Consider the following 15,467-nt stretch of genomic DNA (forward strand, 5'->3'; position numbering starts at 1 on the left):
CGCGGAAAACTGCAAATCAATCCCAGAACAACAGCAAAGGACCTTGGGAAGTTGCTGGAGGAAACAGGTACAAAAGTATCTATATCACAAGTAAAAATGAGTTCTATATCGACATAACCTGAAAGGCCGTCAGCAAGGAAGAAGCCACTGCTCCAAAACCGCCATAAAAAAGCCAGGCTACGGTTTGCAACTGCACTTGTGGACAAATGTCATACTTTTTGGAGAAATGTCCTCTGGTCTAATGAAACAAAAATAGAACTGTTTGGCCATAATGACCATCGTTATGTTTGGAGGAAAAAGGGGAGGCTTGCAAGCCGAAGGACAACGTCCCAACCGCGAAGCACTGTGGTGGCAGCATCATGTTGTGGGGGTGCTTTTCTGCAGGAGGGACTGGTGCACTTCACAAAATAGATGGCTTCATGAGGAATGAAAATTATTGGATATATTGAAGCAACATCTCAAGACATCAGTCAGGAAGTTAAAGCTTGGTCGCAAATGGATCTTCCAAATTGACAATGACACCAAGCATACTTCCAAAGTTGTGGAAAATGGCTTAAGGACAACAAAGTCAAGTATTGGAGTCCATCACAAAGCCCTGACCTCAATCCTATAGAAATGTGTGGGCAGAACTGAAAGCGTGTGCAAGCAAGGAGGCCTACAAACCGGACTCAGTTACACCAGCTCTGTCAGGAGGAATGGCCAAAGTTCACCCAACTTATTGTGGGAAGCTTGTGGAAGGCTACCCAAAACATTTGACCCAAGTTAAACAACTTAAAGGCAATGCTACCAAATACTAATTAAGTGTATGTAAACTTCTGACCCACTGGGAATGTGATGAAAGAAATAAAAAGCTTAAATAAATAATTATTCTACTACTATTTGACATTTTCACATTCTTAAAATAAAATGGTGATCCTAACTGACCTAAAACAGGGAATGTTTACTCAGATTAAATGTCAGGAATTATGAAAGACTGAGGTTAAATGTATTTGGCTGAGGTGTATGTAAACTTCCGACTTCAACTGTACGTCTCTCAATGGCTAAATGGTGTTCTTGATTGTTGGTTGCTGTCCTGTATCAATGCAGATATATAGTATACATACAGTATCATCGTGTTAAAAGCTATCCAACACCATCAAGACATCTGGGAACACACACACACACACACACAAACACACACTTCCAAGATCATACCCCCTTGGCTGAATAATCGTAGCTCTAGGATGGACGAGGGGAAGACAGAGGGAGTGTGAGAGAGGGAGAAGAGTGAGAGAGACAGAGATGGAGAAGAGAGAGATACAGAACATCAAGCGCACAGCTGCAGATTCTCAGGGCGAAGGAAAGTGTTTATTTGCTTTCCTAAGACCCATCAAATCAAGCTTGTCCATTGCTTGCAGGTGCACATTTTCTCATCCCCATCCCCTCCTTTTGATGTAGCATTTTGGAATCGCCATATAAAAACCACATGCATATCTAAAACGAGTAAATGTTGCATCTGTCTGAATATTTTGGCCCAGGAGTGGTAAATGAATGGTATTCCATCCCCCCCTTCATCCATCCATCCGTTCTTCCCTTCCCTCTATCTAGGCGTTCTTCCCTTCCCTCTATCTAGGCCACACAGCACAAAGGCTGTGGTGGTGAATTAGTATAGGGTCTTCTATTGCTTTAAGAGCCATCGGTGCCGTCCATGCTGTTACCAGGGCAACTAGTGAACAACTGCTTCAGAGGCAGTTTCCAGTCTAATAATAACTAATCGCTCAGAATGAACACTTCCTCACAATGACAGTACTGGGCTTTTCATCTCCCCTCAGAAACTGGGCCACGTTTGAGCGGTTTGAGCCATCACTGGAATTCTGCAGGGTTTGGTAAAGATATTGTCATATTAACACACCTATTTATCTCCAGATGGAATCAAATACTGATTATCTATGATTTGTTCTGTTATTTTAGCCCCATTTTATGTTATTGCATCATTGGAGAATATTTAGGCAGCATGCATGGAGCATAGCAGCATTCCAATGGAGACATGTGCAGGAAAATATTATTTAATTTGTCAAAATGCTGGAATAATATGTTATTATGTTACATTGGACAGGTTCACATGAAATATGCAAGGATTCTGAACATGATTATAATAATAGCTAATCTAAAACCCTAAAAGAAATGTTTCACATAGCCTAACAATTTCTTATTCAGCATGTAATGTGTGCAAATCAATAGTCAACACGGTCATTTTGCAGTTGGAATATATAAACTGAAAGTACCTCGACTAAAATGTGTCATGTCGACACAAATCTCCCTTTTCTGCTCGGTGGGACGACTTGAAAGATGCCCAAATTCTTTATTTGAGAACACACAGAGCACTTGCTGAATGGCATCTGCATGTCGCAAGCGAGAGAGGAGAGAGAGAGAGAGGGCGGGCGCGCGCGAGGGCTCTGTTGATACCAAATGGCAATGACGCCCTTTTCCACTAAACCCGTGAGATACATACACAAGCACCTCGATTCGGATAACCTAACATAAAAGAATGAAGGAAGTTGTCGGACTTACCATGTCAGGATTTAGCCGTGCTAAAATGGCGAAGGTAGAGAGTCTGTCACACACGCATTTGGTGCTGAATGAGTCGACAGGCACGGCTCTGCAGCCCCTGGCAGACCACGATCCAAGCAGCGATGAGCTGCGGGAAAAGAGAGAGAGAGCGCTGCGGTGAATTAAAACGGGTGAAAGCTAGTCAAATCCCCCACCGCGTTACAGACACCAGCTATTTAATTCCAAATCCCCTTTAAATCTCCGCGGTTAGCGAGCAAGAGCGCAGAAAACGCAGTGAAAATGGGGATGAAAGGTTATCTGTGAGCCAGACGCCGTGCTGCTCAGGTTTCTGCTTGGCCAGGTTATTGCAATATAGAGTTGGAATTCAGAAATGACCCAAAAACAAACAATAGCAAGAGGGTTATAACAACAACAATAATAATAATAATGCAAATCTAAGTTATTATTGAATCTCATTATTTTCCCTAGATTTAGAATGCGTTATTGGTGGAACAATTTAAAAGCTAAAGAGATCATATTTGTGTACCTAATATACAATTAATCAGCTGGAAAACATTTTGTATTGTGTGAACCCATTTTACAGTACTTCATGTGGCTGTAATGCCATCCAACTTCCATTTACAGGTAAATAGGTTTTTGATGGCCTGGTCTAGGCCTTTGTTGTAGCGTACTGGACCATACATCAACAATAACTGCAATTCAAACCCAATAAGAAAGCACTTTAAATACATATGTAGTTTACTTTTTTGTTATATTGTTAACCATTCTTTAGTTGAGCGTATTAATCAAAACGTGAATTCTGAGTGTTGACTGAACTTTGACAGATACCATGTTTTTCTAAGTCTTAATTACCCTAAATGGACCAGGCTAAGTCCACACCACTTTGTCACTCACTGTTTATGGGATTGACTAAACTTTTACCCACTTTTACTATAAAGCATTACTAACAATTCTAAAGTTTTAATTAACATTCAAAAACAATATTGCTGAACAGCTTAGCGTGGAGTTCATGGGGAGCCTTCCACTCTAGACGTCTTGCTTGTAGGCCTCTTCCCTCATTTAATGGGGTATTCTCAGTGGCCAGTGACGTTGCTTTGCCAATATGCTGTCCACTGCAATGTGGTGCTGAACTCCAAATATCAGAAACCATATTTTCCCACTATGCATGGTGCTGAAATGTCAGATCGCAACTATTTCATTGTTGTTTACAACATCAGACCTTCCACAAGTGGCTAAGTTACCACACAGCTGTTCTAAAACCCTGACAAAGATAACACGCCAAAACCAGTTGGTTTTAATAATAAAGAAGACTTTTCAAGTTCTTGTATTGTGCATGGCTCAGTTTTACTCCTCTCTTCATATCGGTCTGACTGCAGGTGCACAGAGAATGACCCGATGGTTATTGGTTCCTCATGTCTTCATGGGAGTTGTGTGTTGTTTCTTTCTCCCATGGCACAGTGATGCTGGATGGTACATTGATGATGTCACACTCCATCCATCTCAAGTGAGCCCTTACATCCTCTTCCCAAACAGAGTGGTCCCCAAAGGGACTCATCAAGACGGGGGAACATGGTCTCCTGCAGGTCTCTGGGGCTAGTGGCACCAGGAACACACAGCAGCCCCCAGGGTTTTAACCAACCAACAAATCAACAAAACAGTGACAGCCTGGGACTGTGCCTCAGCAGACCTGGGTTCAAATTGTAGTTGTGTTCTTTCCAATACTTCGAAGCATTTATTTGCTTCAGTCTGGAGAGCCCGATGGGCAGGGTTTGCACTGTGTTGATTATACCAGTGGTTCCGTTGCGCTAAGCAGGCTCAATCAAGAGCAGATGAAGTATTTGAAAGAAACCCAATACTATTTGAACCCAGGTCTGTACCTCAGGGCCAAAGACATCTCATCACAACACACCACGGCCTCCAACAGGGTTACCCACAGTGCACCAGGGCCACCTCACAGCAGTCCCTGATAGGGTTACTCATGGTGCATATGGTTGGAGAGTGCTAAGAGGTGAAAAACATGACGAGCAGAGAGAGTGAGAGAGAGAGAGACAGAGAGAGTAGTACAGTCGTGTAGCCCCAGGAGTAGGCTCAGTGCTAACATTAGCACATCACCCTAACAGAAATCCAATATTATAACTCAGCACAGAGTCTCTGTGGATGACACGATTAGGCCGCTCACTCCCAACCACACACACACACACACACACACACACACACACACACACACACCCACACACACACACACACACACACACACACAACACACACACACACACACACACACACACACACACACACAACACACACACACACACACACACACACACACACACACACAACAGGCCTCACCGCCGGTCTAATGGGATAATTTGGGTGGCGGTCCAGCAGCACTGCATGTGTGAACGGTCCCTGCCAACAACAGGCCAGGACCACATGAAGGAATGGGACAGCAGGGCCTGCCTGACCGCTACAACATCCCAGGCATCCCTGGGTTAAAATACTATTTGAAATCTTTTAAATAAATAAGCTTAGAGTTTGCTCTAGTCTGCCTACAGAGCCAAATGGGCAGGGTTGGCAACTTTTCCGACATTTCTATTGGTTCCATTTTAAGGGATAGGGTCTAGTTTCCTGAATTTCCGCCTGACTAACGTGCCAAAAGTAAAGTGCCTGTTACTCAGTCCCAGAACCCAGGAAATGCATATAATTGGTAGCATTGGATAGAAAACACTTTGATGTTTCTAAAACTGTTAAAATAATGTCTGAGTCTATAACAGAATTGATATGGTAGGCACAAATCCGAAGAAAATCCAACCTGAAGTTGTTGTTTTTTAGCTGGAAACCTATTGTTTCTATGTAAATCTGTCTCCCATATTGCAATTCCTGTGGCTTCCACTAGATGTCAACAGTCTTTATTCAAGGTTCAGGCTTGTTTTTGAAAAACAAGCAAGAATTTTGAGTTTTGGAGAGAAGAGCACCTGAACAATATCAGTCTTTCGGCGTGCCAGGGAGAGGGTGCACGCTTACTAATTTTCCTTTCCTATTGAACATACTACTTTCCGTATGAAATATTATAGTTTATTTACATTTTAGAATACCTGAGGATGAAATAGAAATGTTTGACTTGTTTGAATGAAGTTTAGTGGTAGCTGTTTGGACTCCTTTGTCTGCATGTTGAACGAGTGGATTACTGAAATCGATGGCGCCAACTAAACAGACTTTTTGGGATATAAAGAAGGATTTTATCTAACAAAACGACCATTCATGTTGTAGCTGGGACCCTTGGGATTGCAAACAGAGGAAGATCTTCAAAAGTAAGTGATTTATTTAATTGCTATTTGTGATTTTATGAAGCCTGTGCTGGGTGAAAAATATGTTGATGTGGGGCACCGTCCTCAGACAATCGCATGGTATGCTTTCGCCTTGAAGCCTATTTGAAATCGGACAACAGAGTTAGATTAACAAGAATTTAAGGTTTTAAATGATATACGATACTTGTATGTTCATGAATGTTTAATATTCCGATTATTTATTTGAATTGCGCACCCTCCAATTTCACCGGATGTTGTCGGCTGGTGTCCCGCCTATCCCTAAAAAGTTTTAAGCAAGACAAGCTCAATCAAGCCCAGGTGAAAATATTTGACATTATTTAAAAAATGGTTTAGTCTGGTACTATAACATCCAGCGATGGAAATCATAATGAATTATGTATTAACTAAAACCAACAGAGAGATTAAAGAACAGGGGAAGCTAAATTCAATAAGAAACAAACTGTAAAGAGAACAAATCAGATTGTGGGTTTCTAAAGAAGCGGAGGTGGGTGAGGAGAGATAAGGTAGAGAGGGTAACTGGGCCAGGTCAGGAGCAGGTTGACGTTTATTATTATGAATCTTGCCCTGAAGCAGAACTGAGCGATTTCCACTAGATGGGCCAACTGCAAAGTCAAAATTGGCTGTATCGTAAAATATATATATATATATATTTTTAGCTTTTTGGTCTTAACATAAGATTAGGGTTAGGCATTAGGGTTAGCAGTGTAGTTAAAGTTAGAGTTAAGGTTAGGGTTAGGTTTAAAATCAGATTTTATTACTTTGTGGCTGTACCAGCTAGTGACCTCTCTGCAGAGCTGCCTCCAGGGCAAGATTCATTACAATAAATGCCAACATGCAGGCCAGGATGGCAACACTGCTGTTGTTATTGATCCCCCGCCCCAGACCGAAGTGAGAGCCCTAGGAGAGAAGACCACCTGTCTCACACCCGCTTGCCTCTCCCTCTCTCACAGCCCTTATCAACAAGACACCACCATGACAAGGACACCTCCTCACATTTCAATTTCTTTCCCAAAGATTAACTCATTAATCATCGCTGCTGTCCAAGATGTATTTACATTTTGCTTAGAACATGTCACCCCCCTCCCCCTCCCTCGCCTCCCCCTTCTCTCCCCACACTCCCCAACATGGTGGGTGAAGCTAGATTAGATTTAGTTTTGTTCTCTCTCCCTCTCTCTCGCTCTGCCTCTCTATCCATCTTCCTATATCCTCTCGCATCCCTCTTGCTTTCTCTCAACCCTGTCTCTCTCCTCTTCCCTCATTGTTCGGTCGTTCTTTCTCTCTCTCGGTCTACATTTCCCTGGTTCAACTTTTTAATGGCAAAAGATCACTCTGTTCTATACCTCGTCTCAGTAACACACTGTGCTTTCTACTCTCTCTTGCTCTTTCCTCACCCCCCCCCCCTTTGCACACTAATATCATACTGAGTGTGGTATCGAGCTCTTCGAAGAGTCTCCTACGGCATGGATGCCGCTGTCAGTGGTTTGTTGGAATAGCGATGATAGTCATCGATGGCTGTTTGTGACACGCGTATTATTGTCTCAGCGATTGTGCGGTACCAGGTTTTCTCGATTGCACCGAATCGCGGAACCTCAGACCCGGATATTAGACCGTTTAGTAATTTCCTCCTCCGTAGTCACCCACTCTCTGAGAGCAGCTTCCTCGTTCTGCTCTCTCTCTCTTCTGCTCGTCTCTCTCTCTGCTCTCGGCTCTCTTCATCTGCTGTCATCTCTCTCGTCTTCTGAGCTCTCTGCTCCTCTCTCCTCCTTCTCGTCTCATCTCTCTTGCTCTCTCGTCGCCTTCTCGTCTCTCGTGCTCTCTCGCTCTCTTCTCTCGTTCTCGTATCGCTCTCTCTCTCTCCTCTTCTCTCTCTCTCTCTGCTCACTAAACCTATATACTAGAGGCTCTCTCCCTCTCTCTTTGTCCAACTCAGTAGATCCCAAAGCAATCTCCATTCATCCCTCTGTGTTGTCGCCCTGGTTCATGTGTGCGTGGCTGCCCAGGAGAGAAAGCTGTGAGCGACACTTTTAATTTTCTACATCCTGCATCACTGTCGGTGCGGTGTTAGCAGCGTGGGGGTTAGTGTTAGCCCCGTCCCATCTCCCATCACCCACAGAGAGGATCTCCGGAACTGTCTGACAAACTCAGCACCTTTCTACAGGGTCAGTGTGTGTCATAGGCACTTCGTCAAGATGAAAAACAATGTAGCGGGAACAGCAATGGAATACACAGTCACAGTGGGAGATGATGTGATGTGAAGCCGTCTCCCAAAGTTCTATCCCTCACTGTGAAGGTCCACACCAGCAGGTGTTTCAGAGCCACGTAGCCAGACGGGTCCACCATAGAAATATAATTACTTTAGTTCCTGGTTATGGGTACACTTCTTACCTTACATCCTGGCCGCTAGTCCACCCATCATGGTAAATTGACTTGAATGAGGATGTCCATTCTAGTAATTCTATTTCTGTTTTCAGAGCCAGGTAGGATCATAGAGGTCCTATAATTCAGTTGATTCAGGCATTTCCACCCACAGGCTCCACACTGCAGCCAGGCAGCCCAGCAGGCACATGGATGTATCACCAGAGAAAGAAATTTACAAAGGCCTTACCTGTCACTCTCGTCCCAGGAGATGCAGGTCTGGTTTGTGGTGCCCTGATCAGACAGAGAGAGAAACGGTCACATGGTTGCCATATGCATAGCCACAGGTTGCAGGGGTGCTGAGGGTGCTGCAGCACCCCCTGAATAATCACAATAAAAAAATCATCTTCCCGTGGCCATGGACATATGCTCTGATTACAGATGTTCTAGTATACCTCCAGTTGTGAGGATGATGAAATTGATTTGTCTAGTGCTTTTCGAAGTGCTAAAAGTGCTTTTCAGTGATAAAGGCATGGTAAGTCTTTTGAAATGCTCTCAAATATCAGTACCTTGTGTATTTATGGGATAAGCCACAGGATTAGTCAAGGCCCTTCCTACTCTGTTACACTACAGGGGTTAATTACTACTGAGGTCACTGCTCAGGTCAGAGGGTCAGATGTGAAAGGTCACTCACGTTGTAAAGGTGTGAGAACTGGACCTCCACCGGGGTAGAGAGGGATCCTGGGGTGGGCTTGATGGTCACAGACACCACCTTGGAGTTGAGCACGGTGCTGTTTCTGGAGGGAGGGAGGGAGGGACAGAGTGGTGTCACCAGCATAGGACAACACACATGGTCAGGTGACATATCACATGAGAACCACACATCATTGTCATCGTTGTCAATCGCTGTTCCCTTCAACCAACTCAAACCTCCCTGCAGAAATACTGCCCCATCCCTACAACACATGTTTCCATCTCTCCCTAACACAGCATACATGTCCCTCAAGACACCCTTGTATGTCCCAGCACTTAACCCATGTCCCGTTTGAAATAGACAATGTTTCACAGTCCCCACACTCTGACTCCTCCCCCCTACTCTCTCTCATCCGCAACTTCTCCTCCTCTCTCTTTCTCCCTCTCGCTCTTTCTCCCTCTCACTCTTTCTCCCTCTCACTCTTTCTCCCTCTCGCTCTTTCTCCCTCTCACTCTTTCTCTCTCTCACTCTTTCTCCCTCTCACTCTTTCTCCCTCTCACTCTTTCTCCCTCTCGCTTCTCAGAACGCAATCAGTCAACATAAACACTTGTGTCAGCCAGTCTCTGTCTGAAACTGATCACATTTCCTTGAAGGGGAAAAAGATTCTGAGGGGAAAAAGGAAAGAACAAATAACTAACTAGGCCTGGGTAAAGACAAAATAGAAGAGGAGTTTCCACACGCACACCCTGGGGTGAAAGTAGATTTCATTTGTTATCGGTACAGGACTCCCAAGCTCGCGCACAATACATTTTTTTATCGCCTTGGTGTAATCATATAATTACATAGGCCTATAGAATCCCTATTCATTTTGTATATGATCTCTGTGGGCCTTGTGCCCTAGACCTAGTGAAGATCTGTCATATCACTTCTAACATGTATTACCTTTTAATGTGGCATAAAAACAACCAGTCATGATGTTTTCAACTGGTTGTCAAACAATCACTTCAAACGCGCACGTTCGTCAACTTGCAAATAATTCCAGCTTCCTAACCCCAACAGTGCACTGTGCACCCGCAATTTGGTGAATGGAAAGAGGCATCTGTTACAAAACCTTTTACTGCAGTGGGCTAACTCAGGGTCACACAGGCTGTTTCTTGGTAGTGTTAAACAAATCTACTTTGAAACTAAAGTATACACCTCACATACATGGTTATGGGCTTAAAAAGAGACACCTGTACCNAGGCTGTTTCTTGGTAGTGTTAAACAAATCTACTTTGAAACTAAAGTATACACCTCACATACATGGTTATGGGCTTAAAAAGAGACACCTGTACCCTGTCAGATATAGAGTTGAAATGTATTAACTTGTGAGTTTGCATCCCAATATTACACTTGATATACATCACAGAAGACTGAAATATAACAAAACCATTTGACATGGAAACACCGGATTTTCGGTGGGTTTTTGAAATAACGTTTATTAATTATGAAATTGTGAAAGATATTAATAACATTCCATCTATCAGGCCACTAGGTCATTTGACGGCAGGAAAGGGCTACAAAATACATCAGTTTGCAGTGAATGAAGTATGTGGGAGGGTTGAGTGTGATTCCGCCACGCTAGCCTGTGTTCCTCCATCTCATTATACATGCACATAACATTGACATAATGGAGAGAACACTCTTCACTGGACGAGAGAAAGCTGTAGCTCACAAATACACATGCAGTTTGAATGCATGTGCTTAGCATAAAGCAGTTCTCTGAAATGTTATTCATTCTAGCTCCTTCAGACAATAGACTAAGGAACTATGTGGTAGCATTCAAAGCCCATTAGCCACCAATCAAAAGAGCTTCTGGGATGCGTTCTGTGCTGGGCTGCGTTCCAAATGGCACCCCATTCCCTTTATAGTACACTTCTTTGACACATCCCTGGAGAAAGCATTGTAAGTAGAGATGTCAGTATACCACTCTCACCTCTGTAGAGATAGGATGCTGCCCAGGTTTCTGTAGAGAACGATCCCGGTGACAAACGCTGACAAGTCATCTGCATCTGGAGTACAACACAGACATGTGCCCACCGTTCAGACACAGACCAACACACACACACGAATAGACACAAATGAGATGGAGAGCGAGAGCGAGAGAGATAGGGAGAGAGAGAAAGAAAGAGAGAGAGAGAGAGAGAAAGCCCCTTAAATTAAAATTGAATTGAAAGAGAGAGAGGGAGAGAGAGAGAGATATGGGGGGAGAGAAAGAGCGAGAGGGACAGGTCAGTCAGAATCCAATAGAAAAGGGAGAGAGGGAGGAGATGGAGAAGTGACGTGTGTTTGTGTTAGTGTGTCAGTGGTGTGTGTATGTGTTGTGTGTGTGTGTGTGTGTGTGTGTGTGTGTGTGTGTGTGTGTGTGTGTGTGGTGTGTGTGTGTGGTGTGTGTGTGGTGGTGGTGTGTGTGTGTGTGATGACCTGCAGCTCTATCTTAGTGGTCTGTGTGAAGGACAGCAGGAGAGAGAATACAGGTCAGGCCAGTCTCCCACCTGTCCTCTTGGCTCTGTACCTCTGCAGCTGGCCTATATAACTACCCATTTATAAACAGACACTCACGACGGCATCATCACTCACACACAAACACACTTACATACAGACTTACTCATAATCACTAAAATAGCCATTTAAACAGACCGAATAACATGTTTACACATACAGCACTTAAACACACTTAAAACACAACAACAAAACACACACACACACACACACCCACACACACACACACACACACACACACACACACACACACACACACACACACACACACACCACAAACACACACACACACACACACACACACACACACACACACACACACACACACACATACAGCCAATGCAAAAGGCCAGATGACACTGAAACGTTTTCCACTGTCACACAACAATGTATTTCATGCGACAAAAATGGTTGCCATGTAGCAGGGTTGGGCATGGCATGCCGTGATGGCAGACTGCACTGGCAAAAAGACAAAAAAACACACCCAGAAAACCCCAGAAAAATATGAGATTTAGTCCAACCTGTGTCACAGCTAAACTTAAACTGCTGGGCGGAAGGCCAGAAGAGAAGGACAGGCCTGAAGCTGTCTCCTGCTGCAGTGTCACAGACAGAAACCCCACAAAGTCCATCTGTTCCTCTATCTAAAGGACTTCAGCTCTCTCTCACGCTCCAACACGCGTGTCTGGCAGGCTGCAGTATGGATTGTGTGCGTGAGAGGCACAGAAGTATGCAAGGCAGCATGCAGAGGGTACTACAGATATACTGCTCCAGGCCAGGCAGCTGAAATCCCATTGCATCAGGGGGGAATCGAGCGAGAGAGAGGGAAAAGTTTGTGTATGCATGCCATGTCTTGTGTGTGTGTGTGTGTGTGGTGTGTGTGTGTGTGTGTGTTTGTGCTGTGTGTGAGTGTGTGTGACATAAAGTACCTTGCACACCCCTTCATTATCATGGGCCTGCTAGCCAATATGTTCAGCCAGAATGATCACAGCGAGTAGAGGCAACAAACGGAGGATATTTAACAATTATAACAATGCACTGTTGAGGTGTTGGGGGGTGGTGTGTGTGCGTGTGTTGGGTGTGTGTGTGTGTGTGTGTGTGTGTGTGTGTGTGTGTGTGTGTGTGTGTGTGTGTGTGTGTGTTTCAAATGTGTTCCGATGCAAGTCCCCCATCTTTACTGCTCTGATAGTTTCAGAGAGGCGACTGAGGAAAAACATTTCAATCAGTGCAATTGGGGAGCCATTTTGGCCCCCTGTGAGCCATGCCCAGTATAGAGCAGCAGGTGAGAGGCTTGAGTGACTGTTGATGTGCTGTTGCCGCCATGGAGACACTTCTACCAGTGGGGGAGGAGATTAGCCTTAATTGCCCCTGATTGGCTCCTGTTGACTTCTGATTAGCAAGTGACTGGCTCATTAGCATGGTAGCCGTGGTAATGATCTATGTCACAGAGAGAGCCAAACTATCCCATTGGCTGAGACTGAGGAACCCCACGTCTCCACACAGCTGCGAGTCTGGAGGCTCTCAAATGTCAAGTGCAATTCCATATGCAAATGTTGTATGAATGTTTTGTTTATGTGTGTGTCTGTGTGTGTGTCTGTGTGTGTTTTGTGTGTGTGCTCTCACCTGGCTTTCCTGTGGAGAGGATGTTCTTGGAGACAGTAACTCTGTCCTCAGAGCTGCGGGCCCAGTCCATCATCCCCTTCCAGCCCTTCATAGGGAAGCTGATGTCTGCATTACCCGCCACTGGACGCTTGTGGATGGATAGAACTGGAGAGAGAGAGAGAGCTATATTTTATTCACTATATAAACTTCTGACTGTTATGGGAATTTTATGAATAATGACTAAATAAGGTATACATTTAATGCAGAATTGTTACATTTAATGTAGAATTGTAACTAACAGAATTCTAACCTGTCTAATAAATGCATGTTTCTACATAGACAAAGAGGAAGAATTAAACAGACACATTTAGACAGACAACTTGTGACCATTGTGAAACTGATAACAGGAAGAAAGTCTCCCCACCCAGGGAGGGGTGAGGACGTTAGGCTTGTAGCAGATTGTGAAACATGTGGTAGCATACGATAAGCCATATATATGTGTTGGAATGGTTTTTAACAGCAGCATTGTCATTTGTCAGAGAGGAGGAGGGACATATAAGACGTGATGACGTAATGTGTGATATATAAGCCAATGTACGTTGTAATAGGTTTCAGAGCTCTCAGAATAAACGGCACTGACTATTTTTAAACTGGTCTCCGTCTGTTTCACTTCCCCAGAATCTTACAAACTCTGGGTGCAGACTGAGTGTTTTAATTGAATTGGTTAATAAATATATAGGAATTAAAATTCCTCCAACACTGACTCATGACTTACTTAAGCAATAAGGCCTGGGGGTGTGTGGTATATGGCCAATATACTACGGCTAAGATCTGTTCTTACGTACGACACAACATGGAATGCCTGGATACAGCCCTTAGCCGTGGTGCCTTATAGCTATTATAAACTGGTTACAAACATATTTAGAGCAGTAAAAATACATGTTTTATCATACCTGTGGTACAGTATACGGTCTGATATACCACAGCTGTCAGCCAATTAGCAGTCAGGGCTCGAACCACCCAGTTTATAATGTGTGTTAGCCATTTGTTTGGCCAGCCTCTTCTTTCTCACTGTGTACATATTTAAATACAGTAAATACAGTAATTACTAACTTGTTTATTTTCCTTATCTTTCTCCGTCCACCCACCCACCCACCCATCTCTCGCTCTCTCAGTCTCTCTCTGTGTGAGGTATGTGGGACTCAGGGAGTGTGAGGTCAGTAACTAGGAGCGGTGTGGCGGTGGGTGTGGGTGGAGGTTCGGCTGCAGTGCAGACAGCGAGGCGGGCAGCGGGCTGGGCAGAGCTAGAAACAGCACCTTACTGCTGGCCCCTCCACTCCTCCACACACTCCCCAGACACGCCAGCTACAGACCTCCCTGTACACACTGTGCCATGTTTATCTGCAGGTCAGCGAGAAGCCAAGCACCTGCCGGTGTGATGCTGTTAGTTTTATAAATATTATATGGTGCGTGAAACAGAGGAGTTCACAGTCACTGTGTTCGTGTGCATGTGTGTGTGCCCGCGCGTGCGTATGTGTGAGTCCATGTGTAAGCAGAAGTTCACAGTCACTGGTCTGGAACTGAGCAGATTGTGAGTGTGATTTTAGGCTTGCTTGAGACACAACCCACTGGGCACAGACGTCAATTCAACGTATATTACACGTTGGTTGAAATGATGTGGAAAAAACGTTGATTCAACCAGTGTGTGCCCAGTGGGAACAGCCCAGGATGTCTGTTCTATAGCCCTGTTTGGTTTATGGGTGGTACCCAGGGGGAATGGCAATATTTAGACCTTCTTGCTTACACCCTCTGTTCTGATTCCAAAAGACAGAGAGACTGAACTGACTGAACCAGTGAGATCCACACACACCAGACACAACGCTAACAGATGAGATCCCCTAGTGTCCAGGCTGGGTGCATATCCAATTCAGATTCTACAGCTCTGGAATACTGCCAATGTGGCTATGCCTGCTTTTCTACCATGGCCTAATGACCTAGTATTAACTAGGAGAAGAGCATATAGTTCAATAGGATAAGTCCACATTGAACGAAACAAAGGCTCAGCTGTCTGAAAACATTACAAGCCATCGAATCCTTACTTCCTCCGTCCTTGTTTCCACAATTCCCGTCAAAGAGCATTGAGGAAGAGGATCCAAAGTCCCTCCCTCGGACCTCCTCCTCCAATGAGCTTTGGAGGAATTCAGGACATGCAATTTGAGAAGAATTGTGGACACAAGAACAGATGAAGCAATATTTTCAGAAAGAGCCAAAGAGACAAAGGTCAAAGGAAAAAGCTTACCTAAGTTATCGGTGACCTCAACCATGTCCTGGAAGTCTTTCATCCTAAGACCGTAGACGTCCACAAAGTCTTCCACCAACCGGAACAGCTCCTTGATGTT

The 15,467-nt window shown here is 44.4% G+C and overlaps 1 protein-coding gene across 1 annotated transcript in view; it reads right to left on the reverse strand.

The window, feature by feature from the left end:
* The window catches only part of LOC111964616 (adhesion G protein-coupled receptor B1-like), a 122,978-nt gene that overhangs the window by 28,641 nt on the left and 78,870 nt on the right, over positions 1-15,467 (reverse strand). Inside the window, 6 exon segments of the mRNA XM_070443796.1 lie at positions 2,551-2,677; positions 8,485-8,528; positions 8,929-9,031; positions 10,904-10,979; positions 13,090-13,233; positions 15,368-15,466. Coding sequence (XP_070299897.1) covers positions 2,551-2,677; positions 8,485-8,528; positions 8,929-9,031; positions 10,904-10,979; positions 13,090-13,233; positions 15,368-15,466 — 593 coding nt within the window.

The sequence above is a fragment of the Salvelinus sp. IW2-2015 genome, linkage group LG6.1 (assembly GCF_002910315.2).
Source record: "Salvelinus sp. IW2-2015 linkage group LG6.1, ASM291031v2, whole genome shotgun sequence".
Classification (NCBI taxonomy): Eukaryota; Metazoa; Chordata; class Actinopteri; order Salmoniformes; family Salmonidae; genus Salvelinus; species Salvelinus sp. IW2-2015.